This window comes from Elephas maximus, chromosome 6 (genome assembly GCF_024166365.1).
Source record: "Elephas maximus indicus isolate mEleMax1 chromosome 6, mEleMax1 primary haplotype, whole genome shotgun sequence".
Lineage (NCBI taxonomy): Eukaryota > Metazoa > Chordata > Mammalia > Proboscidea > Elephantidae > Elephas > Elephas maximus.
The window spans coordinates 110,097,403-110,125,035 of record NC_064824.1 but is presented as its reverse complement, the minus strand read 5'-3'; the positions used below and the strand labels follow the sequence as shown (position 1 = coordinate 110,125,035).

At 36.7% G+C, this 27,633-nt stretch overlaps 1 protein-coding gene across 3 annotated transcripts in view; it reads left to right on the top strand.

The window, feature by feature from the left end:
• The window catches only part of ERBB4 (erb-b2 receptor tyrosine kinase 4), a 1,265,080-nt gene that overhangs the window by 893,206 nt on the left and 344,241 nt on the right, over window positions 1-27,633 (top strand). For all 3 annotated transcript variants that reach the window (XM_049888936.1, XM_049888934.1, XM_049888940.1), the window contains 4 exons: window positions 14,279-14,397; window positions 17,908-18,049; window positions 22,649-22,762; window positions 24,011-24,137. In XM_049888936.1, coding sequence (XP_049744893.1) covers window positions 14,279-14,397; window positions 17,908-18,049; window positions 22,649-22,762; window positions 24,011-24,137 — 502 coding nt within the window. The remainder of the gene's footprint in view (window positions 1-14,278; window positions 14,398-17,907; window positions 18,050-22,648; window positions 22,763-24,010; window positions 24,138-27,633) is intronic.

The window sequence follows — 27,633 nt, the reverse complement described above, 5'->3', positions numbered from 1 at the left end:
TTGGTTACCTGGAACATCTGGTATTTTTCTGCAAAACAAGTTAACAAAGTAGTTAAGAAAGGGGGATGGGGTAGGTTAGATAAGGAGCAGAAATCCACTGGGGTGGTTAAGACACAGTCCTCAGCGTCACATTCCAGCTGTACTTGTTCCAAGACAGATTTGTTTGTTCTTCCGGCAATCCGTAATATATTCAATATTCTTCACCAACACTATAATTCAAAAGCATCAATTCTTCTTCTATCTTCCTTATTCATTGTCCAGGTTTCAAATGCATGTGAGGTGATTAAAAACACCATGGCATGGGTCGGGCACACCTTAGTCCTTAGAGTAACATCTTAGCTTTTTAACATTTAAAGAGATCTTTTGTCCGATGCGATGTGTCATTTGATTTCTTGATTGCTGCTTCTGTGGGCGTTTATTGTGGATTCAAGTAAAATGAAATCCTTGACAACTTTAATCTTTTCTCCATTTATCATGATGTTGCTTATTGGTCCAGGTGTGAGGCTTTTTGTTTTCTTTATGTTAAGGTTTAATCCATACTGAAGGCAATAGTCTTTGATCTTCATCAGCAAGTGCTTCAAGTTCTCTTCACTTTCAGTAATGTGGTATCATTTCCATACTGCAGGTTGTTGATGAGTCTTCCTTCAATCCTGATGCCCCGTTCTTCTTCATATAGTCCAGCTTCTAAAATTATTTGCTCAGCATACAAATGAGTTAAATACGGTAAAACAATGCAATCCTGATGCACACCTTTCCTTATTTTAAACCATGTACTTTCTCCTTGTTCTGTTTGAAAGACTGCGTCTTGATCTAAGTACAGGTTCCTCATGAGCACAATTAAGTGTTATGGAATTCCTGTTCTTTGTGATGTTACTCGTAATTTGTTATGATCCACACAGCTGAATGTCTTTCACAGCCAAGGAAACACAGGTAAACATCTTTCTGGCATACTCTACTTTCAGCCAGGATCCATCTGTCATCAGCGATGATATGTCATGTTCCACATCCTTTTCTGAATCTGGCTTGAATTTCTGGTATTTCCATGTTGATGTACTGCTGCAACCTCTGTTGAATGATCTTCAGCAAAATGTTACTTGTATGTGATATTAATGATATTGTTTGATAATTTCCACATTCTATTGGATCACCTTTCTTTGGAATGGGTACAAATATTGCTCTCTTACAGTTGGTTGGCCAGGTAGCTGTCTTTGAAATTTCTAGGCATAGATGAGTGGGCACTTCCAGTGCTGTATCCATTTCTTGAAACATCTCAATTGGTATTTTGTCAGTTTCTGGAGCCTAGTTTTTTGATAATGCTTTCAGTGTACCTTGGGCCTCTTCCTTCAGTAGCATCAGTTCTTGATCATATGCTACTTCCTGAAATGGTTGAAGGTTAACCAGTTCTTTTTGGTACAGCAACTCTGTGTATTCCTTCCATCTTCTTTTGATGCTTCCTGAGTCATTTACTATTTTCTCCACAGAATCCTTCACTATTACAACTCCAGGGTTGAATTTTCTCTTTATTTCTTTCAGTGTGAGAAGTGCTGAGCATGTTCTTCCCTTTTGATTTTCTATCTCCAGGTCTTTGCAAATTTCATTATTATACTTTGTCTTCTGGACCTGCCCTTTGGAATCATCTGTTCAGCTCTTTTATTTCATCGTTTTTTCCTTTCGCTTTAGGTACTCTATGTTCAAGAGCAACTTTCAGTCTTTTCTGACATCTATTTTTGTCTTTTCTTTCTCTTCTGTTTTTTTAATGACCTCTTGCTTCTTCATGTATGATGTCCATGATGTCATTCCACAACTCCTTTGGTCTTCAGTCATTGTTCAATGCGTTAAATGTATTCTTGCTATGATCTCTAAATTCAAGTGGGATATAGTCAAGGTTGTACTTTGGCTCTCGTGGACTTGTTCTAATTTTCTTCAACTTCAGCTTGCATATGAGCAACTGCTGGTCTTTTCCAAAGTTGGCCCCTGGCCTTGCTCTGACTGATGATATTGAGCTTTTCCATTTGTCTCTTTCCACATATGCAGTTGATCTGATTCCTGTGTATTCCATCTGGCAAAGTCCCTGTGCATAGTCCCCGTTTATGTTGTTGAAAAAAGGTATTTGCAATGAAGAAGTTGTTGGTCTTGCAAAATTCTATCATGCAATCCCCAGTGTCGTTTCTATTACCAAGGCCATATTTCCCAACTACCAATCCTTATTTGTTTCCAACTTTCACATTCTAATTGCCAGTAATTATCTATGCATCTTGATTGCATGTTTGATCAATTTCAGACTGCAGAACTTGGTAAAAAATCCTTAATTTCTTAATCTTTGTCTTTAGTGCTTGATCTGTAAATTTGAATAATAGTCATATTAACTGATCTTCCTTGTAGGTGTATGGATGTTATTGTCCTATCACTGACAGCCTTGTATTTCAGGATAGCTCTTGAAATGTTCTTTTTGACAATGAACATGATATCATTCCTTTTCAATTTGTCATAGCAGACCATATGATTGTCTGTTTCAGAATGGCCAATACATTTCAGCTCACTAATGCCTAAGATATTGGTGTTTATGTGTTCTATTTAATTTTTGATGTTATCCAATTTTTCTAGATTCATACTTTGTACATTCCATGTTCCTATTATTAATGGATGTTTACAGCTATTTCTTCTCATTTTGAGTCACGCGACATCCACAAATGAAGGTCCCGATAGCTTAACTCCATCCACGTCATTAAGGTCAACTCTTCTTTGAGAGGGCAGCTCTTTCCCAGTCATACTCTGAGCACCTTCAAACCTGAGGGGCTCATCTTCTAGTACTATATCAGACAATCTTCTGCTGCTATCCATAAGGTTTTCACTGGATAATTCTTTTCAGAAGTAGACTGCTGGGTCCTGCTTCCTAGTCTGTGTTACTCTGGAAACTCATTTGAAACCTGTGCACCATGAATCACGCTGCTGGCATTTGAATACTAGTGGCATAGCTTCCAGCATCACAGCAACACAGAAACCACCACAGTATAACAAACTAAGAGATGTGTGGGTGTCTGTAAAATTAGTAGGTCATAAAAAAAAAAAAAAAAATTTTTTTTTTAATTAGTTGTGGTGGGATGGATTACTTTTTATGGCCTTTCTAGCCATGGTCTTGTAATTCCTACCAAAAGATTGGGTGGGACTATGCAAATAAGCTGTCTGGCCCACTAAGGGGATTACAGAGCTTGCTAATAATACAAATAAGGTGCATATCACACTTGTGGAAGTGGGACCATGCAAATAAGATGTATGGAACCCTAATGAGGGAATTGGTCAGTTTTGCTATCCACTAGGCTTAAAATGAGCCACCCCAGAGGTGAAAAGTAGGGGATCTCACTACCACCAAGAAAGAATAGCTAGGAATAGAGCATGCTCTTTGGATCCAGTATCTCTGCACTGAGAACCTCCTAGACCCAGGAGACAGAGACAGCTGTAACATTGGAGATGGCAAGGGCAGGCAAGAAGAAGTGGTAGAGAAATGGCAGCAGCAGAGGCAGCAGAACCAGGAGACCAGCAGGGACAATGCAGTGGGCTTCCTGTCCTATGGAGCAAAAGAGTTTAGTGCCTTTGGGCAGGAGGCTTCCTGGCAGAGGGAGGTGCCTTCAGACACTTGGCAGAGCTAGGCTCGCTGATCCATGGAGTAGGAGAGCAGAGCATCTTTGGGCCAAGGCTTACGAGCAGAATGGTATGCCTCTGGGCTCTTAACAATGGAGCTAAAGAGCTTTGTAACACTCACCTGAGCAGGGCAGAGGTGGGCCAGCTCAGGAGGCCCAAGAGGCCTGAGGGGCCAAGAGGTCGAGGGGGAGAAGGCTGAGAGACTGATGGCCAAGGAGAGACCTTCCTGAAGAAGCTCTCCGAATACGAACTGCATCCTGAGCCATTCCTGATCCTGAATTGTAACCTGTTACTTCCTTAATAAACCCCATAATTGTGAGTTTTCTGTGTGAGTTCTGTGTGGCCAATGCAATGAATTATCGAACCCAGCAGAGAAGTAGAGAGTGCCGTGGGAGGGACAGCTCATGTCAGAATTTTTTTAAAAATTGGGGCTAAGGAGTATATCTGATCTTTGCTTCATAGAAATATGCCTTGGACTGTTGATTCTTGATTCTCTTTCCCCCTTGTGAAGTTGGAGAAGGTCAGACATCCCTCCCATGCCATTTTTTACATCAAAAATATAAAGAGATCCTTGGTGGACCAGTGGTTAAACATTTGGCTGCTAACAGAAAGTTCACTTGTTCAAACCAACCAGTCACTACATAGGAGAATGATGTGGCAGTTTGCTTCTGTAAAGATTTACCACCTTGGGACCCTATAGGACAGTTCTGCTCTGTCTATAGCATCACTGTGAGTCATACTTGATGGCACTGGGTTTGGTTTGGTTTTATTTGGAATCAGTGGTATAAGGAGCTCTTGGCTTCCTCTGAAAAATCCCTGCCTCTTTATCCTTCTGTAAGCCTTTGTTTTGGGTTTTTTAAGCCTGTGTTAAGTAGTTTGTAAGTGGCTGCTAAGCTAAAGGTTGAATTCCAAGTTTGAAGTTGGAGCCATTAAATCAATGGTGGGAAGAGAAACTGAGACAGAGACTATATAAGAGGAGAATAAAGTTGTGACTGGAGATTGAGTTTAGTTTTGGGCTTTATGAGTCTTGGATATTTTCATTCATCCAAGTGGAACTGCCCAAGGATTAGTCAGTTATAGACTGGAAACTCAGGTGGGCTGTTCAGAGATATTGTGGATAAAGGTCTGGAAATAGATATATGTATGAAATATTTTAGAACAGATGTTTTGCATACAACTCCTGCAAAATGACTCTGAGGGGAATGCAGAGGATGAGATAAAATGAGAATTTTTAAAAAATTTATTTTTAAGGTGAGAGTCTTGAGAATTTTATGGGCTGTGAAGAAAAGGCCAGTAAAGAGAGACATTGATTATGAAAAGAGAGCGTATAAATATTTATGACACAAAAATTTGGATTTACATGGGGTCCTAGAGCTCAAGAATAGCCTAGGAAAGAGCTCTTTACCTGAGGATAGTGACCTTTCAGTTTTCTAATGCTATTAAATGTAGTATTTCTCATTGTATTTCCATGTCATTGCTGACAAGCGTATTTTAATTCACCCAGGTTGACTGTTGAGCATGGGTTTTGCTGTTAAGAATCTAGAAACTCTGGGACTCCCTGAAGGACTAGTGCTATCTTTTAGAGATGCATGCGTATTTTGGATTTGGCCACAGGCAAATCAGTTTATTTGGGGTTCAGTTTCCTCATCAATAAAATGTGAAATTTAGACAAGGTCATTCATCAAGAAATACTTATTAATTGCTAAACTGATTTGATGCCCTTTCTTTTCCATTTTTAATATTCTGATTATTTTAGTCACAAAATTGGTGGCTTTTTGCAATCTGAGAAGGAAACTCATCCAGGTGTATAGTGAATGAGAAAGATAGATTATTCTCCTCTACAGATATTTTGAATAAGGAACTAGAATAAGCAAAAGAGGGTTTTTTGTTTTCTTTTGTTTTTTTGTTTTCCCCATGAAGGATGGGTATAAAGATGTATGATCTACTATATACAAGGTAATTTTGAAAGGTTGAATGTCAACTTCTCTACATGTCTAGGTTCATGTAATGCCCATGATCTTATATATTGATTCCAATTTTCTTTTATTTCTTATCTCTGGCATATCATTTATTGGTGAACTGTCCAGATGCAGCTTCAAATCTAATATAAAAATATATGTTTAAAACACTTTAACTCTTTAGTTTTCTGTGTAGATTCATACTCTTTATTGTCTTGAAACTTGTATCTGTAGTCGTATGAGGAATATGCAAAATAGCTTATGCTCAATCTCAGACAAATTTTTATAGCTGATATAAAACAATATTTGACTTTCTGTGTGTGTGTTTTGATTCCTGACTCATAAACTTTGGTGATGTTAATAGCCTATTAATAAGGCAGAATTTCCCTGGCGTCTAGCAGTGTAGTTTCAAATCAGCTTTAAGGTCCTTCATTGAATCATTGAGCATGGTTTTATATAATAGGTTGAGTAAAATTTCATTACGTAAATGAATAAAGCAGCTGGTGATGAAGATTATATTAGACAAGATGCCTTTCTTATTTGACACAACTAACAATATTATCATGTCACACCCTGTGGGTCACCAGGGATTTATCTGGGACAAAGGTCAAACTTGATTAGTAGCTGCCAAAATCTGAGCATCCTTTCTTTTTTAAATACTTTATTGTGATTTTAGAGAAAATTTACATAGCAAATTAGGTTCTCATTTAACAATTTTTTTTATACATGTTATTCAGTGACATTGGTTGCACTTTTCACGATGTGTCAGGATTCTTATTCTTTCCATTCTGGTTGTTCTATTTCCATTAATCTAGCTTTATTGTCCCCCTTACCTTCTTATCTTTGGTCTAGAATAAATGTTGTTAGGTCTCATTTAGAAAATTGTTTAGAGGAGCACAGATTCATGGATGATAGTATTCATTTTACCACTCCCTCTGTCTTTGGACAGACAGGTGACCTCTGGGCCTGGTTTGAGTTCCAAGTTTAAAGAGTCTTCCAGGATGATAGTCTCAGGAGTTCCTATAGTCTCTATTGGTCCAGTAAGCCTAGCTTTTTTTTTTTTTTTTTAGGAATTTGAGTTTTGTTCTATGTTTTTTACCTATTCTATCTGGGACCATCTATTGTATCCCTGTTTGGAATGGTCAGCAGTGGTAGCCAGGCACTGTTAAGTTCTTCTGGTGTCAAGGTAGGCAAGGCTGTGTGGTTTGTGTAGACCATGGTTTCTTTCTTTCTCTCTTGCTCCAGATGCGTAGAGACCAATAGTTGTATCTTAGACAGCCACTTACAAGATCCCAGATGTTACTCACCAAACTAGGATGTAGAATGTTATCTTTTTGAGCTATTTTATGTCAGTCGACCAAGTTAGCCCTGAGAATGGGCACACTTTTAGTAAGTGACTCCAAATGTCAATTTCAGTCAGCGCTGTGTAGATATTTGCCATATTTTTTAGGTGAATTATAGAAATGTTATTGCAGTTAGGATTAAGCAATTATATTACCAGTGGGAGTGTATAACTAAAGGCATGGCCTAGTCAGTTCATTTGGAGTAGCTTATTTTTTATCACCAGAATAGGAGCCCCAGTGGCACAGTGGTTAAAGGCTTCTCTGTTTACTGAAAGGTTAGTAGTTCAAATCTGCCAACCGCTTCACGGGAGAAAGATGTGGCAGCCTGCTTCCATGAAGATTTATAGCCTTGGAAACCCTGTGGGACAGTTCTGCTCTGTCCCATAGGGGGATTAGAAATAAAAGATAATCAGTGAGTTATTTTTTTTTTTTTTCCGTGTTGTGAAAATGACAAGGCTTTGAACCTATTCATTCAGGTTCATTTGTATTTCCACCCCAATATACTGAATCAGAATCTACATTTTAGCAAGATCCTCAGGTGAGTCTTATGCATAACTTCCTGGGAACTTGTTAGAAATGCGTCAGCAGGGGTTTGAACCTGAATGAACTGCTTCGAAACCCTGGAAAGTAGGTATGATTGTGCTGTCTTTGGAGAGCCTTGATAATTTATCATAATTCCACTTTGCTAGGTTCAATTATTACAAACAAATAAATACCTTCTCAGAGAGCCTTTTTTTTCAGTGCCTCCAAGTGCATAATTCCTTTCCTGTCCCAGCAATTTTTCACTTAACTACTTTGTGATCCAGGATAAGATATGTCAGTCCTGATAAAAATCTCTCTCTACCTCTGCCTGTCCTCTAAATAAGTGTTTAGCTCTCAGGGAGAAACTCTTCATCAGGAAGAAGAGAGTGTCTTAGACCAAGGGTTTCTAAATGTTGGTTTGTTAAGGCTACTTCTGAAAAACCTGATGTTCCCACTAAAAAAATGAATTTTCCAGCACTCTCTTCAAACTCATTGATTCAGAAGGTAGGAACGAAGCCAAACATATTTATTTAAAGTCTTCCCATGTGATTCGTTGAGGCTACCAGGCACTGCTCACACAGATGTGTCCAATGGTGATCCTTTAGCAAATGAATAGCAGTGTATTCTCTGGTGTTAATTTTGTTTAAACTGATTTTCTACACATTCCAACTTGTTCTATAAGTGAATAGTGTGTACTTTTGGATGTTCTGTGAGCTTTATTTGTTCCTCTGAATGTACATCCCATTGAGAGTAGCTTTCTAAAAGCATGTTACACAACCCAAAATGTTCATCTTAGTCAGAATTTCACCATTCACAGAAATAAATATTGGACCACAGAGTGAGAGAGTAACCTAAAGAGCATTTTATCAAGGCCCCGTCTTTAATTAAGTGAACGTCTAAAGCATCTAGAAGAGATTTTCGTTAAAATACTGACAAATAAGAAGCCCATCTGACAGCTCATTACAGTGTTTTTATCACTCTAATAGTCAACAAATTCTTCCTCACATCCAACCAAAATCAGCTCTGCTTTAACCTAAGCATTTTTCTTCTTGTTCAAGCCTCCAAGTACCTGAGTAACTGAAACTACCGACCATCAAAACCACCGGTGCTCCTTGGAAACCTTAGGGGCAGTTCTACTGTGTCCTATAGGGTGGCTGTGAGTCTGAATTGACTCAACAGCAATGGGTTTTGTTTTCGGTTTTTTATAGGCAGCACAGAGATGCAGGTCACTGAATACTAATTGAAATGGAATAAGATATGGTTAGAAATATGCTCAGTGGTGGAATTGCACAGAGGGCTCTTGGGTGAGAAAAGAGAGCAGTTTTTTATGGTCTCTTACTTCTCTGGTATTTTTGCCTTAAGAATCAGCTAAGAAATTTTGGCCTCCCCCCACCTAGCCCAAATCTTCCCACCTGCTTGACATCAATTTTTGTTTGTTTGATTTCCCAATTAGTGATAGATGGTTTAACAACACAAATAGGAAATTAGTGACAGGTCGGGGTTATTAAGTTTCAGAAAAGAATAACTAGTCAATCAATCAAATGGTGTAAGTGACTTAGAGATTCTTTTTCCCTTTTGATTGGGTAAAATAATGGTTGTCAGCTCTATACTGCACACTGGAATGACCTGGCAAACTTATCGCTACTCTCAAAGCTCCTAGAACATTACCAGAGATTTTTGTTTAATAAGAATTAGGCAGTGCACGAGCATTCTTATTATTTTTTAAACACTGTGTATCTTGTCACTCAAAACGTGGTCTATGGACCCACAGGGGTGGAATTCATTACCTGGGAGCTTATTTGAAAAGGACATCTTGGGCCCCACTGATACTACTGAATCAATATCTTCATTCACACAAGATCTTCATATTAAAGTTGGAAAGGCACCATTAGATAACCTAACACACGGCTTGGGTCAGAACCACTGGACAGAGGAAATTGAAGAGATCAAAAGGCACTGAGGGAAGGCAGATGGAGGAGATAGTGCAGTGAAGGAGACAGGAGAGGAGGGAAGTGGCAGGGAGTAAAAACATAGGAAAAAAATACACTTACAAACACTTTGTCTAAATTTACCTTTTAAAATATTTTTTAAAGGGTAGAATCTTTTTTAAGGAGCCTCGGTGGTGCAATAGGAGACTTTGTGGTGCAGTGGTTAAAACACTTGGCTGAGAACCAAAAGTTCCCCAGTTGGAACACAACAGTCCCTCCTCGGGAGGAAGATGTGCTAGTCTGCTTCGGTAAAGATTATAGCCTTGGAAGCCCTATGCAGCAGTTCTGCTCTGTCCTGTAAGGTTGCTTTGAGTTGAAATCTCCTTGATGGCAGTGAGTTTGGTTTTGGTTTTGGTGATGCAATAGATAAGCACCTGGTTGATAATTGAAAGGTCAGCAGTTTGAACTCACCAGCCACTCTTGGAGAAAAGACCTGGCAATCTGCTCTCATAAAGATTATAGCATAGGAAACCCTACGGTGCCATTCTACTCTGTCCTACGGGCTGCTGTGAGTTGCAATCGACCGACCCGACAGCTCATGACAACAGAATTGTTTTGTCTTGTTACTGTGGTATCAGTGCTCTGTTTTACCTCATTTATGGGTGCTCTTCATCCTTTTTGTTACTCATAGGAAGCAATAATACGTATTTGATTATTAAATTGCCGAATGTCTTCAAGTAAAAAATAAAAAGAAACTTGCTCAGAGGGAGTAGCTTTAAGTGTAATTATCAGTTATTGTTATATTTAAAGTAATTTAGCCGTTGTTTTAATTAGTGAGACACTGATACGATAAAGCTACTTATAAATACCTTAATTTTTTGAGAGTTGAGTATTCTCTTAGCAATATCCCTTTATTATGAAATGTTTAGTTCCTTAAACTTTAGCCATTCAATTCTCTTGGATATTTTTAATGAATCCCTATTCCCAATTTCAAGATTACTGACCCTAATAGAACAAGCATCCTAACTTACCATGTTTTGCCTTTTATATTAAACAATCACAGTGGGTGGTGAACCTCCAATGAATAAGCTAGTTAAAATTCAACCCAAATATTTTAATGCACCCAATGAAGCAATTTAGAGAGGATATTAAATACTGGAAAAACATTCTAATGAAATAATATTCAAGCAAGGATGGAAATTAATAAAACCAAGGCAATTATAAGTTAATGTTCCTATGGAGGCTAAGTGAGTTATCTCATTGATTCCAGGAATTGTTTTTTGTTTTGTGTCTCCATCATGATAAAATATGAGTATAGTTTGATGTGTTTAATTCATATTGCGTAAATAATGCTTTTTAATCAAAACATAGTGTTATATTTAAATTTAAATACATTTAAATTTCCTTTACGGTACTCTTCCTTTACATGCAGCCTTTATATGTGCAAAGAGAGTGTTTAACCTCTAAAAACAAGTCTCATATAACAGTGTGAGGAAATGTTAGCTCTGCCACCTCGCTTTGTAGAGATTAAGCTTTCGCTTTTGTTCTTTTTTTGCTGATTTATGTTATTATCCGTCAGGCAAACACTTCCAATATGTTTCATGCTTACTGAACTTTGAATTGGAATTAGACATGTGAAAATCTTTATAACGAGAAGTGCTGTTTTAAAAGTTGAATGTATTGTATATAATTTTTTTAATCGAATGTAGGCTGCTTTGGAGACAAATCCCGTAATTCCCTTGTAACATGAATAATTTCTTTCTGCATATACTTAATTTATTTTCTTAAATGCTATTATGTTTTAGGTGAAAGTTTATGGTACAAATTAATTCCTCATTCAAAAATTTATACTCAAATTGTTTTGCTACATTGGTTACAACTGAGTTAAATGTTTTTAAAGAAGTTGTATTTGGATGATTATGAGGGATGAGTCTTTGCATGCTCCTGAAATGGAAGGAAATATCTGAGAGCAAAGCGTCCTGGAAAAATACAGGCTATATAAACACAGTATGGAGGAAGCTGCTATGCTGAAAAAATTGACATTGATTATCAATGTGTATTATTAAATAATTTAAAATACATATTTTAAGTCTTTCACAGTATATTAATTGTTATTAAATCTAGGATTGTACTATGTTAGATTACGTTTGTAATATACTGTTTTCATAGTTAATAGATGAATGTACCTTCATTTCTTAAAATGAACATTTAATAAACAATTTAAAAATAAATTCAGGGTTGATTATCTTTTCTTTATAAATATTTTCTACACGAATCTCCTTATCTGCCAGGAATGACCAAAGTATTTAAATGAAGGTAAACTGAAACTAAAGTAAAATATAATTATTTTAAATCAGCATAGAATTAAAAATAGAAATGAACACTTCAACGTGTGTCTAAGATTAAAATATGATGTTACTTACAGGGTCTGATTGCTAACTCAAATCCATGCTGTTGTTTTCCATCTGAATAATGCCTGTCAACTGGAAGCAAATTAGTAAACTTTCCACTTGTTTCTCATCTAGCTATTTATTTAACATATGTCTGCTATTTTAATTGGCAACTCTTAGCACGTCAAAAGAGCTTTGTTGAATCTGGAAGAGACAAATTTTGTTTGAATCTATTCTTTACAAAAATGTCTATTAACATTTTTCATTTATATGGTATGAATTACTAATGAGGACATCTAAATAAATACCACGCTTGGTTAAATATAAGCACATCAATATAAACACAGTGTATGAACATGAAGCGCTAAAGAGTAGATATTATTTCTTTGGACAAATATCAGATATATGTATATGTGACATAAATATAATTAAAAAATATGAATACCAGGTACAGTGTTCTCTAGATGAGGGAATACACCAGTGAACAAAATAAATGTAATACGGGATCTTAGAAGTTTCTTAGATGTGTCTTATAAGTTGTAAAGTATCCTAGAAGATGATCCTGTGCAACTTCTAAATAATTAAATAAATATATCCATATATACATAAAGCAGAGTGAGACACAGGGCATCAGGAGTGGGTTGTTTAGAAAGGATTCAGTATCAAATGAGGGTAAACTTTACTGAGAAGATGAAATTTGAAGAAAGACTTGAAGAAAATAAAGAGTATGCCAAGCTTATTTATTATGTAGACTTTTATACTAGAATACTACTTCTGTCATGCAGGACATTCCAGGGCCTAGAGATCATTTCCCAGTAGCTGAGGGCAAAGACCAGGCCTCTCTTTGGGTAAGGTTAATTCTTAATACACACTCTGGGGCTTCTATTAATTGAGTTAAAGTAATTAAGAATAAAAATATACTTGTTGGAAATCAGAAAAGTATATTCCACTTTGAACATGTTATTGTTGTTAATTGCCATCAAGTCCACTTTGGCTCATGGCAACTCCACGTACAACAGATCAAAATGTTGCCCAGTTCTACCCCATCTTCAAGATCATTCATATGCTGGAGTCCATTGTTGTAGCCAATGTGTTTTTCGAGTGCCTTCCAACCTAGGGACTCATCTTCCAGTGCTATACTAGACAATGTTCTTTTGTAATCCATAAGTTTTTAATTGTCTAATTTTCAGAAGTATATCTCCAAGCCTTTCTTCCTAGTCTGTCTTAGTCTGGAAGCTCTGCTGAAACCTGTCCACTATGGGTGACCTTGCTGGTGTTTGAAATACCAGTGGCATAGTTTCCAGCATCACAGTGACATGCAAGCCACCACAGTTCAGCACAGTTTTACACATTAAAAAAAAATCTAAATAGGGTCTTCTGTAGATAAAATAGGGACTTCTGTAGATAAATGGAACTACACCCTGCAATTCAATAGAGACCTCAGATCTGAAAGTCTTCTACTTGTAGGTATCATGTAAAGTCAGGAACGAATCATTTCACACAGAAGAAAGCCAATAGCCCCCTCAAAAATTCTCAAGAGCAACTCTGGGGAAATACTAATGTTTACAGGGCAGAGTCTTGATATAGTATCACTGAAGGAAGCTTAGAAAATTATCAAAGAGATGGGAAGAAGCAAGGCTGAAGTTTGAACACTGAAGGCAAGTGGTGAAATGCTACCTGTATCCTGTAAAATTAAGTCCTCTAAGCATTTTAAAATTCTCTTTGGAATAAGTGAGATTACAGAGTTTTGCCCTTCGATACAATAGTTTTGATACCCAGCCTGTAGCACTGCTTTTACTAAAGTATACCTTGGTATGCTGCTGTCAGTTTAGATCAAAGGAGGTTATAAGAAAAGACCAATGCAACGTTTTAGTGTGTTTTCTATAAATGTTTTCTTTTCTGTGTTGAAGATGTTGTTTAGTTCCATGCACAGTTTCCTCATTTTGAGGAACTTTGGTAGAAATTTCACAGAAATCTCAGGATTAGGAATAGTTGGGCTACTGCTGATCAGTTATCAGTTTTTTACATAATATGAATTATGTCATATATAATGAGAATCATGTAAAGTTTTATGTTTCCCTTTTTGCATTGAGTACTAGGTATCTTAGACTCAAATTTGGGAACATCTTCAATAAGACCTTCCTGTGTGAATTCTATGAATTCATTTCACTGCTAACTCCATCTTTTCCAACCTGCCAAAACACCTCATTCGGTTATATCCAATTTGATTCTTTTGGATAAATTGTACGATTTTTGTAAAGCACTGAGTATTTGCTGGAACAAGAAAGAAAATAAAAAGACTGTATAAATCTTGAAGACTTTTATGTATTAATTTTAATATAGTTGCAGGCTTCATTCCACAAATGTTCACTGAATTGTCAACTGTGAGTTGAGTCCATTGTTACTCCAGAACTCCGCTTTTCTCAGCTACTCCATAAAATCCAAGAAATTTCTCTTGTTGGCTGATTTTGATCGGGCTCGATCTCTATTTTTTGCAGTGACCAGGACAGTGTGCGCAGAACAATGTGATGGCAGGTGCTACGGACCCTACGTCAGTGACTGCTGCCATCGAGAATGTGCTGGAGGCTGCTCGGGACCTAAGGACACTGACTGCTTTGTACGTCTGGGGTTCTCCCATTTACTCTCTTGCTTCCAACCCTCCCAGTCTGACTCAGGCACACTGAATTCTTAACATCTTATTACAATAACTTTAAGCTTAGCCTTCTCAGGATTAACAAAGCTGTTCTGCCTTCAGAGACATCATTTCCTCCTGAGTTGGCTATTAAGTTTAGTTGTTCTGTTCTAGTAAATGAATTGTGTCTTTTTGATATATTTTATATTACAAGTGAGATTTATTGGAGAACTTGAAAGAAAACATATTTAAATATCTTTTTAAACTATAATAGCATCCTTTCCAAAATTTGCAATACTGCCTGTTTATGTTGTTTTACCGTCGAGTCCTCTAGGTGGGAGTACTTGCGTTTTATTTCTTGAATATACATTTCAAGATTATAGCAGATAAATTTATGAATTTAAGTATTTTTCCTAGTTTATATTGTTTATAAGCTTATATTACTTATTCAAAGTTTATAAGATTTACAAATGAACGTTTAAAGTAATGTATATGCTTATCTGTGGGATTTTTATTTCAGAACTGGTCACTTTTACTTTCTTAAAATTAGCATTTGTAGCTTGTTGGAGACACATTTTAGTTACATTATCATATCCCTGATATAGCTATTTTTGTCCTTGTGAATACATAGAAGCAATTCTGCGAGCCATAGTTAACTCAGTTTTATACATATAGACCATTAGTTTAATTTTAAGCTAGGAATCCTAAAAATAAATTGTTTTTATTGTTAAAAATAAACACAGGAGTTTATTTTAATTATTCTTCCTCTCAAATATCTAGTGGATACACATACATATTTAGAATAGAGCTTTAACAAAACAGCACTTAGTTCCTGAAACAAGCAAAATATAAATTATAGCTATTATATAGAGATAGTAGTTTTGTATTATTAATGCCATAAGATGCTTAATTTGTCTAAATTCCATACTGCAACAAAAATATGTGTTGCAGCATAGGAAGGAGAAAAAAAAAGAAAACCAAAAAAGTTAAACATTTAAGGAAGATATTCAGCAGGCCTTGAACTAGAACCTTACCCTTGTCTATCACCAGGCATGACATGGAAGCTGCAGGTGTTATGTTAGCGATTCTAAACCAAGAACAACAGTGTTGTTGTTGTTAGGTGCTGCCCAGTCAGCTCTGACTCATAGCAATCCTATGTACAACAGAATGAAACACGGCCCAGCCCTGTGCCATCCTTACAGTCCTTGTTATGCTTGAGCCCATTGTTGCAGCCACTGTGTCAATCCGTCTAGTTGAGGGTCTTCCTCTCTTTCCCTGATCCTCTATTTTACTAAGCATGATGTCCTTTTTCAGGTACTAATCCCTCCTGCTAACATGTCCAAAGTACATGAGACAAAGTCTCACTGTCCTTGCTTCTAAGGAACATTCTGACTGTGCTTCTTCCAAGACAGACTTGTTTGTTCTTCCAGTAGCCCATGGTATATTCAATATTCTTCACCAAAACCAAAATTCAGAGGCATCGATTTTTCTTCAGTCTTCCTTATTCGTTGTCCAGCTTTTGCACGCATATGAGGTGATTGAAAATACCATGGCTTGGGTCAGGCGTACCTAGTCCTCAAAGTGACATTTTTGGTTTTTAATATTTTAAGGACGTCATTTGCCACAGATTTGTCCAATGCAATACGTTGTTTGATTTCTCGACTGCCACTTCCATGGTCGCTGATTGTGGATCTAAGTAAAATGAAATCCTTGACAAATTCAATCTTTTCTCCATTTATCATGATGTTGATTATGGATCCAGTTGTAAAGATTTTTGTTTTCTTTCTGTTGAGGTATAATCCATACTGAAGGGTGTAGTCTTTGATCTTCATCAGTAAGTGCTTCAAGTCCTCTTCACTTTCAGCAAGCAAGGTGATGTCTTTTGCACATAGCAGATTGTTAATGAGTCTTCCTCCAATCCTGGTGCTGTGTTCTTATTCATGTAGTCCAGCTACAACAATAAACACCAATAATAAAAAACATTCACTTTGAAGTTTTCCCTATATTTTCATTGTCGTGATAAGCAGAATGCCAGGTGAGTTTCAAAATTCTCATTACTTTTACACAAGGGTCCAGTGATTCCATTTCGGCGTTTGGTACAGAATGTTCAAACATGCCAGACCAGGGCCTTGGTTGAAGTTACATTGTTTCTGTATGCTGTCTGGAAGGTAAATTTGTTTTATTCTTCCAGCTCCGGTTCCTTTGTTCCCAAGAAATCTATGTACGATGCTGCATAAAGTATGTTAGGGAAGCAATTATAAAGACACATGAAGTTTTATAGCCATAAAATAAAATTCACTGAGTTTTCTGGATTGCTTTTTAATAGATTCTTCCTGGAAAGTGTCATCTTAGTGAATAATGTATCATCAGTGAGTCTTGTTATGATTATGCATCTAGTAGACCATCATCAAGGAATTGTCATGTTTGTGATAAAGTGCTTGCTAAAAGAACAATTGATGAAGCGAATGTTTTGAAGAAACAGAATAAATTAATGCTTATTGGTAACCATACATACAATTTATGATGAAATGTAAAACATTGTTTGAGTTCACATTAGCTTGCCTTCGAAGTCTAAATTATTTCTATGAAAGTTTTTTAATTAGGAGAATTAGTTACTCTACCATTTTGTTAATAGTGTGTTTCCGTATGTATATATGTTCTCTTTTTATACGAAGTACCTAACTCTCAGGTAGTAAATTTGTTTTTAATTTTTCTAAAACACATTTGAAAATATTAATAAACCAAAGTCTCAATACAAATATATATCAGCTGCAATGAATTGTCTTACTTGAAGTTGATGGCTTTTACTATATGGTATGGCAGTATGAAAAAAGACGATACAAGGAATGGCATCATATTATCTAATGACTGGTCAACTATAGTTATCTCTTTATATTTTTGCATTCCACACACCACATTACCCTTGACTAGTCACCTGCCAAAGTCTTTCCTTTAAGTTTAAATGTCCATCACAGTGTTTGTTTATTATACAAAAGTGATGACTATGCTTAACATATCACTTAAGATACTGAACTCTACAAATGCCACTTTAAAGAAAAGTCTAGTCTGTAAAACTGAGAGTTTTGTTGTCAGTGCCAGACTCTAAGACAAAACATAAATGCTTCCAATAGATGTGAGCCTAAATAATTTTTTACAATTAGCTGACTTTAATAATTTAAACCAATCCTCAGTTTAGAAATTAGTGGATAGACACTAAGTAATTTGAATATCAGTAACCATAGTTGTTACATATATTTACTGACATTTGAAAATAAAATGTGAAATTTTTGAAGTCCAAATTTATAATTAAAAAAATAAACACAATCGACTTTGAAATTATAAAATTTTATGGTATACATGAAGTTGATATAAGCTAAGATAAAGGTGTATCCCAGTAAAGAACACATCCTTCTCACCAAATTGTTGCAGCAGTGTTCCTTTAGCAAGTGTTATGAAGATTATTTTAAAATTAAAATAATATTTGGTGTTTTTCAGGCCTGCATGAATTTCAATGACAGTGGAGCATGTGTTACTCAGTGTCCCCAAACTTTTGTCTACAATCCAACCACCTTTCAATTGGAGCACAATTTCAATGCTAAGTACACATATGGAGCATTCTGTGTCAAGAAATGCCCACGTAAGTAACAAAATGGCAACATCCAAATTAATTAGATTATTTAAAAATGAAGGAAATTCATGTAAGTTCATTTTAATTTGAAATTTGTAACGATATTGGGAATTACTTTGGATATGGATACTATATCCATCCTATTTCACATAAGGAAACTAAAACTCAAAACATGAAAGTGATTGGCCCAAATTTCACAGCAAAGGAATGACATGTTTGAGGTTAGAGTGCAGAGCCGTTGACTTCTAAACTCGTTATTTTCACTATACCTTGTTTTTTTGTTTGTTTTCGTTTTTTTACCATTATGCTGCTTCTCAGGAAAGTGATTAGTTAAATGGCATCAAGTCATGTATTGCATGGGATCTGCTTCTAATAAGAATAAATTTTTAACTGAAATTATTTCTAATTGCATATTTATCCTTGAATATATAGCATTATAGTTTGAATTATCATATCTGAACTAAAACAATGACAATAGCTATATGGAGTATGTTGGGTGGTCTTTATCAAATTAATAGTTTATCCAGGGGATTCAAAGTGACCAGCTGAATTTTCAACAGGAATTCAGTATGATATATGTCTTGATACTCACTCAAGTCAGTTTCTTTGCTTTGAGCGACCAACAGGATAATCCCTCACGGTTTTACCTTTTAGAAAGGCTGAAATAAAAAGAACTACATTTGTTCCTATACTTATTTAAAAAGAGGCTTTATAATCTACAAGCAGACAGATATTGTGACTTTCTTCACTTTGTGTATTCCATGCATGAGGCAGTTTAAGGATGTGAAATTAGTCGTTGGTTCTGGCTTTGCCTACTTGTTAGTCACGTGATTGTGAATTAAGACATTTAGCTTCCTATATCTATTTCCTCCACTTTAAAATGTGAATGTTAATAACCATATCTCCCCCTTTCTTTTTCCCCAGAGTCATTATAAGGATCAGAGGGATTAGGAATATGGATCAGAGGGAATAGGGTATTAAAAAAAAAGTCTTTGAAAACACAATTCTAGTCATTATTATACATTTCTGTATATTGGTTAAAAGGATGATTGTGTTTAGACTTCTTTAAGTACATATATTAACATGCCTCCAAATTATCAATTTAAAGTCATAAACACACTCTAATGCTAACACAGTAGAGATTTTCCATCTTAAAACCTTTAATATCCACACCGGTGTTTTTGATCTGATATTCTCTTATCTAAAGTTACCCTGTGTCTCACCACCTACCATCCTTGCAAAATGGGGGTTTTGAAAGTATTGTAGGATGGTATCTCAGTCATCTGGTGCTGCCGTAACAGAAATACCACAAGTGGATGGCTTTAACAAAGAGAAATTTATTCTTTCACAGTCTGGTAAGTTACAAGTCCAAGTTCAGGATGTCAGCTCCAGGGGAAGGCTTTCTCTCTTTGTCAACTCTGGAGGAAAGTTCTTGTCCTCAATCTTCTTCTGGTCAAGGAGTTTCTCAGGCACAGGAACCCCGGGTCCAAAGGACTCACTCTGCTCCCAGTGCTGCTTTTTTGGTGGTATGAGGTCCCCAAATCTCTGGTTGCTTCCCTTTCCTTTTATCTCTTGAGAGAAAAAGATGGTGCGGGCCACACCCCTGGTAAACTTTCTTTACATTGGATCAGGGAGGTGACCTGAGTAAGGGTGGTATTACAATCCCACCCTGATCCTCTTTAGCATAAAATTATGATCACAAAATGGAGGATAACCACACAATACTGGGAATCATGGCCTAACCAATTCGACACATATTTTTGGGGGGACATAATTCAATCCATGACAAATAGGGCTAGATAATCAAATGTTTTCCTTTTCTCAGACAAAATCCCTCCTACTCTACCACCTTCAAATTGTGGTATCTTCTCCCAAAGACATTTGAAATGATGATTTTTGAGAATTTTGGTGTTTTCCCTTTTATTCATGTCCTCAGGTTGAAGCCCGGGGTTTGTGAGAGTGGATAGGGCACAGGGAAATCTAAACCAGGAAATTCCCATTTCCTTTACTATAATCTGTACAGTGGCTCATCTGAACGCTCTCAACTCCAAGTTTAGTCAAGTGACTAAACACAGAAAATTTTGTGAAATTACATACCCAGTTTAGATATGGTAATTTACAAAATTTGTATCTTGAATTAGTTTGTATATATCAAATTACAAACTAACTTAGAAGACTTCAGTATTTATCTGCTGTAAAATTCAGGTCTCTGATAGTTCTTGCTCACAAGGCATTATTCACCAGACTGGAAGTGTTTTGTGAAAACAAGGATATCTAGCTTTAAAATACTGGTCCTTAAATCCATAATCCCGAATTCTGAAATCCAAATACTCCAAACACCAAATATTTTTTGAAACAATTTGACTACAAAACCTGAATCAAATTGGTATAAGGTTCTTTATAACCTTCATCTATTCCATTTTTCATAATTGCTGCAGAAATGCCTTGAAGAAGAGATGGTTACTTAATATATACTACATGTACCTATTGCAGGTTGGAGTCCTCTGAGACAGAGATTAGGTTATTAGGAAGTGGTCTTAGAAACCACACCTGCAGGGAAGGGAAGGGAACAGATTTGGGCTATGATGGACGTCCAACAAAAGGTCTCTTTTGTGATGGATACTCTCTGGTGGATGTTAAATTGAGATATAAAGATCTTCACACTTTGTGCCCACTCCCATGGGTGCATGCATATCCCTCTACCTCAGATGCGTTCCCTTCCTTCCTAGATTTTCTGGTCTTTTCCTAGACCAACCCACTGCTCGTGAGTCCATATATATTCTAATTTCAGGTTACTTCTCTTTCCACACAAAGTGAATGATCCAGTGTACTGCCCAGAACTTTACCCCGTGGGAGAATTTTCCCTTGCACTGTCTTTCAAATCACTCCTAAGTGAGGCTATAGGGCAGCTGTCATCCGTTTAAAGCTTGCATCCACATTTCCAGCTTTGATTTTGTCCTCTGTCAGCTTGTCATAAGTCTCCTTTCTGACCTTATGAAGCCATAAGCATGAGCTGAGTGAGGAGCATCAGCACAAGGGTGAATGACATGGGGGTCTGGGCTTCTGCCTCTCTTCCTGCTCATGCCCCATCCCAGAGGCACTGCTTCCATCTTACAATGGATTGTTGTTCAATCTTCCAAACATTAGGACTTCATGGTTCTAACAGAATCTTGTTTAGAATGGATCGTTCCAGCCGCATGGTTTGCCAGATGAACCATGATTAGGTGCACCATCTCTACCAGGACGAGAAGCACATGTCAGGAGTTGTTTGTCAAATGTACAATTCTACGCTGCCAATGATACAGCTTAGCTCTAGAATCCTAGAGTTCTGTGTTGTGATTTTCCTAATGGGACTTGTCATAATTCCATATGACATATCTTCCCAATATAGATACTTCTAATATCATAAAGCTTCTTGGGTTGTATTAACCAAGTAGCAGGACCGCTTGTACAATAACCCAGACCAGCACCAGATACATTTCTTGCTCAGGACTCCCCATAAAGCCAGAAGCCTCCCATCCTACTGTATATTTGACCAGGGTAGTGTTCCCAGGTCTGGAATATGCTGGCTTCAAAACTGAAATGACCTAGGAGGTGTTATGTTTTCCCTCCATTGTGGAAGGCTCAAGATGCAGTGTTCTGTCCTGTACTTGGGAGGAAGTATCGTGGCATGTCCCAGACCAAGGGACTCCCAAACGTTTCACTGACAGGGCAGGTAATGAGATGTTCCTGGTCTATTTGGTATACTTTTCCTAAATTACTATTTTAAAATTCCTTTCGTTTCTTCATATAAAAATATGGGGAAAATTGCTGTGGCTCTCTAAAGTATCAAACACCTGTAAACATTTCCTCCTAGATATGAAGCACATTCTTGATCCAAGGCAGCTCAACTGAAGCTTCATCTGTGCTTCATGTGACTTGAAGTATTTTTAGACCTGAAACTTACATCATGACCTGAAATGAAGTGGAACTATTGAAAAACACAAACTAAATGTCATGTAGTTTTGTAAATCCGTAAAAGAAATTTACCCTGTCCTGGGGGCAATTTGGAAACCCTGGTGGCATAGTGGTTAAGTGCTACAGCTGCTAACCAAAGGGTCGGCAGTTCGAATCCTCCAGGTGCTCCTTGGAAACTCTATGGGGCAGTTCTACTCTGTCCTATAGGGTCGCTATGAGTCGGAATCGACTTGATGGCAACGGGTTTGGTTTTGGTTTTGGTTTGGGGGCAATTCAGGATGTGGAGCAGTATCCAACCAAGTACTAGTTGTTGTCAACACAAATGCCCTCAGATTTGAATATGGTTGTTCAGAGATACTATTTCAGGATTTGAATTACATTGCCTTGGAAACTCTATGGGGCAGTTCTACTCTGACCTGTAGGGTCGCCATGAGTCAGAATCGACTCGACGGCAATGGGTTTTTTAAATGGGTTTAGATCAAAGATGTATTGTTATGTGGTAAACATGAAGATATTTAGACAAAGGTTGTTTAAAGGGAAGAGATATATGTACAGTCAATGATGTTAATCATTCTCAAATCCTAAAATATCTTGTTTTAAACTTTCTTGCTGAACGTTAACATTGTTGCTTATTTTACCTTTTTTCATCAGATAACTTTGTGGTAGATTCCAGTTCTTGTGTACGTGCCTGTCCTAGTTCCAAGATGGAAGTAGAAGAAAATGGCATCAAAATGTGTAAACCTTGCACTGATATTTGCCCAAAAGGTGAATGAGAGCTCAAGTTATTTTGTCTTGAGCAAGTGCCAGTACCAAGGGTTTTCATTCATTTTTTAAATGCCAGACAAGTTAGCCTCTCGGAACATACCCACTCCCACAACCAAGCCTTCCCATACTAACTTTTCCATGATTGAGACATTTCCCCAAGATAGCAACTGTCGTTTCAGTGTGGACTCCTGGTTTTGAATGATAACTAGGAAATTGAGCCAGACAAAACTCAGACTTTTTCCATAGGAAATCAGAAATAAACTTACTTTTTTTTCTATTTATAGCAAGTCATAAATGCTATGCACAAAGTAAGGGCTCATATGGTTATTGTACCATTAAGAACACGTATTGGTTGTTTGCAAAATGGTCTGCTGAGCATGAAAGAGATGCAGAGAGACCTGCAACATGGCATTTAATCTCCAGGCCCTAAAACATATTTTGAAATATAAGACATATGGAATGACAACGAAGTTTACCAAGAGTGTTAAATAAATGTTGCAGATAATTCATGCTTGAGAATTTTAGTGGAGGAAGAAAGCCATTCCAGCTATGATGCTTAAATTCCTCACCAGAATGAAACTTAAATTAAGCAGGGCCAAAGTACAGTCCAAATTTCCTGAAAGCTATTACGTTTTCCAAAGTATTAAGGGGTACCTTAGAGAAGGACAAATGTCAGACTTAATTTTGAAACATATATGTGAACGTGCATATGCAAATATATATTTGTGTGTCTATATGTATATGTACATAAAAGAACAAACCAAACCCATTGCCATCAAGTCAATTCCAACTCATAGGGACCCCATAGTACGAATAGAACTGCCCCATAGGGCTTCCAGATAGTGACTGGTAAACTCCAACTGCTGATCTCTTGGTCAGCAGTGGATCTCTTAACCACTGTGCCACCAAGGCCCTATATATGTACATATATATGTATATATAGAATTTTTTAAAGTAGAACCTTCAGAAAGCATAGGTAATACTCAATTTGAGATTATTTAAATGGCCCTTGATTCTGGTTACAACTCAGGTTATTAGTACTTTTTGTTTACTCCACGCTCTCCATTAGAAAAATGTTCCTAAAACTTCTGGTTGTAGACCATTAATGGGTCATGAAACTGTTTTACTAATGTGACTAGCCTTTTAAAATATTAAATATAAGGTACTCATTGTTATTTTATGATGAAAATGCAATGATTTGTTAATTAAAAAGTTTATCTATGTCCTAACTGAGTCTTGTTTCTACAGCTTGCGACGGCATTGGTACAGGATCGTTGATGTCAGCTCAGACCGTGGATTCCAGTAACATTGACAAATTCATAAACTGCACCAAGATCAATGGGAATTTGATCTTCCTTGTCACTGGGATTCATGGGTCAGTATTAAGTTTTTGTACAAAAGTGTTTTACAAAGTGTAGTCAAAGCATAAACGATTCTTTAGCTTTATCTGTTTAAATCCTATTGACACAGAAGTTTTGCCCTTCAGTAATGCTCTTCCCCCAAGAAAAAGCAAATGTGAGGTTTCACCAGCAGTGATAGTAGACCAGAGATTTGGGGCACATCCGGATTTTGAGTTTGGTGATTACTTAGTTTTGAATATAGAAATTTGTATTTAAGCCAAAATGTGTTTGTAACACATTCTCCTCAAATCCATAGGTTTTAGCAAGATTGACTTACTTTTAGGTATGTTTAGGGAAACGTTATCGAAAAGTAGGATAGGGAATTTCATTCAAATTCTTAACTGATAAGTTTAAGACAATATAAAACTAATATTTCTTATAAAAAGAATTCCACATAAAACATATCAGTAAGTTGAAAATCTCCTGAGCTTCCTCCAGAAATTCTTTTTCTCCTGATATATTCCTTTTTTTTCTTTTCACTTAAAAGTGGAAAGTCAGTACTACTATAAAGGATCTATTTAATGAATTTCATTTTGAAAATATTAAACTGAAACATTTCCTTCATAACAGAATCACCTGCTGGCTTTAACTGGAAAAACAACCAAACTGTGTTCTTTGAATTGTAATAAAAATGTCAATATTTTTATTTTATGTTTTATCTGTTTGGCTATATTACTACTTAATCGGTAAATCTTAGTGCTATAGGCTACAAATAAAGAAAAACCCTCACATAATTCAATTCAAGGTCTTACTCTGAACATACATCACATCATTTCTAGATGCAAAATAATTTAACACATTATGAATAAATATGCCCAAAAAGAAACAGCAAGAGTAATAGAACAAAGTGTTTATCATTCCATTCAAAGAAATTATGGTGTGTGTTATTACACAGAATTTTTCTTTAGCTTGAAATGTAGCTCTTAATATGGGCTGATGTCAGATTCTTTAATAGTATGTGTTCTTTGCTCTCAGATGTGTTATATATAACCTATCAGTATTTTTTAAAAAAAATTAAGATCCAGATTTCTAACTTCTCTTGGAGAATATGCATACTTGTAACTCTACCTAACTTTCCTAAATGGCAACAGTCACTGAAACTGGGTAGCATCAATCCTTTTGAGAAGGGACAAGGTCCCACTGGAGCTCTTAATCCATTTATGCTGTTGCCTTAGCCTGCTTAGCACCATTGCATAGGAGACCTTGGTCAATACATCTTTATACATACATTAAAAAAAAAATACCCACTGCCGTCAAGTTGATTCCAACTCATAGTAACCCTACAGGACAGAGTAGAACTGTCCCATTGGGTTTCCAAGGAGCCGCTTGTGGACTCGAATTGCTGGCCTTTCAATTAGCAGCTATAGCTCTTAACCACTGAACCGCACACACACACACACACACACACACACACACACAATATGTAGTAAAACAATATATCCACATTTTAATTACCTTTAATACTAAATATTTTAATACCATAAATGGAAGCACATATCATGCTAATAATCTTTTCTTCTGTGGATTTAGAATATATAGTCACTGGGTTCACATTGCTTGCCTCTGCCTGGAAATAATAAATGAATTAGTCCCAAGTCCATCCATGTGGAGAAAGATTTGAAATCATATTATTATGAATTGCATTAGACTAAAAGTTTTCATCCCTATCAGGTCTAGTATTCATATATATGTATACAAAGGATATCTGGTGGCACAATGATTAAGTGCTCCACCGTTAACTGAAAGGTCAGTGGTTCGAACCCACCAGCTTCTCTATGGGAGAAAAGACCTGGCAGTCTGCTCCCATAAATACTACAGCCTCAGAAACCTTATAGGACAGCTCCACTCTGCCCTGTAGGGTCACCCTGAGTTGGAATCCACTTGACAGCACAGAACAACATATGTATAAACACACATGCACATACGGAAGTAAAGTTAATTGTTATAAGGGCAACGTGACTAAGGAATTACAGTCAATGTAGAAAAATAATTAAGTATGAAATTTGCACACACAAGATCTGTTTCAGTCACCTAGTGCTGCTGTAACAGAAATACCACAAGTGGATGGCTTTAACAAACAGAGATATATTCTTTCACAGTCTAGAAGTCCAAATTCAGGGTGCCAGCTCCAGAAGAAGGCTTCCTCCCTGTCAGGTCTTGGGGAAGGTCCTTGTCATCAGTCTTCTCCCGATCTAGGAGCTTCTCAGCTCAGGAACCTCGGGTCCGAAGGCCACGCTCTGCTCCCAGTGTTACTTTCTTGGTGGTATGAGGTCCCCCTGTCTCTTTGCTCACTTCTGTCTTTTATATTTCAAAAGAGATTGATTTAAGACATAACCTAATCTTGTAGATTGAGTCCTGCCTCATTAATATAACTGGCTTTAATCATGCCTCATGAACATCATAGAGGTAGGATTTACAACACATAGGAAAATCACATCAGATGACAAATGGTAGACAATCACAAAATACTAGGTATCATGGCCTAGCCAAGTTGACGCATATTTTGCGGGGACACAATTCAATCCATAACAAGATCCTAAATGTATGTTGGGACATTTTAAGGTTGTACAAAACAGGAGACAAGTCTTTGCTGTGAGGAACAGCCCTGCATATTGCAGGTTCCTGGTTTACTGCTAAACGCCTGTAGTATTCGCCTGGTTTACTGCTAAAAGCCTGTAGTATCCCCCAATCCCTGTCAACCAAACACATCTAGAAATGTCCCAACTTCCCTTTATTGGGGTAGTACTAGCCCCTTAAATAACTGCTGAAAGAACTTTGCCATAGCAAAATGATTACGAACAAACGTGTTCTGATGGGTAAATGCCTTATAGATAAATACGCATGGGACAATTTGAAAAAAGACATGTCTAGTGAGGTTCAGTATGGTTATTTAGGCTTAGTTCATTGTGGAACACATAAAACATATAAAAATATGTTCCTCATCCTCAGTCTCATGTCAGCATGAAACATAAATGTGAAAGTCTTTCTCTTTTATCTTAGGAAGGTATTGACAAAAAGTTAATTCAGTGTGCTAAAGACATATATTTATAGGCATATATGTGTTTATGTATGTGATATATGAGTGTGTGTATTATATATCTATATCTACACCTATATCTATATAGTGTTTAAAGATAAATAATATAGGAAATTGTCATGGATTGAATTGTGTCCCCCCCAAAATTTGTGCAACTTGGGTAGGCTGTGATTTCCAATATTGTGTAATTGTCCACCATTTTGTCATCTGATGTGATTTTCCTATGTGTTATAAATCCTACCTCTATGGTATTCATGAGGCAGGATTAGAGCCAGTTATATTAATGAGGCAGGACTCAATCTATATGATTAGGTTGTGTCTTGACTCATTCTCTTCTGAAATATAAAAGAGAGAAGTGAGTAGAGTGACAGGGAAAGCTCATATCACCAAGAAAGAAGCACCTGGAGCATAGTGCATCTTTGAACTCAGGGTCC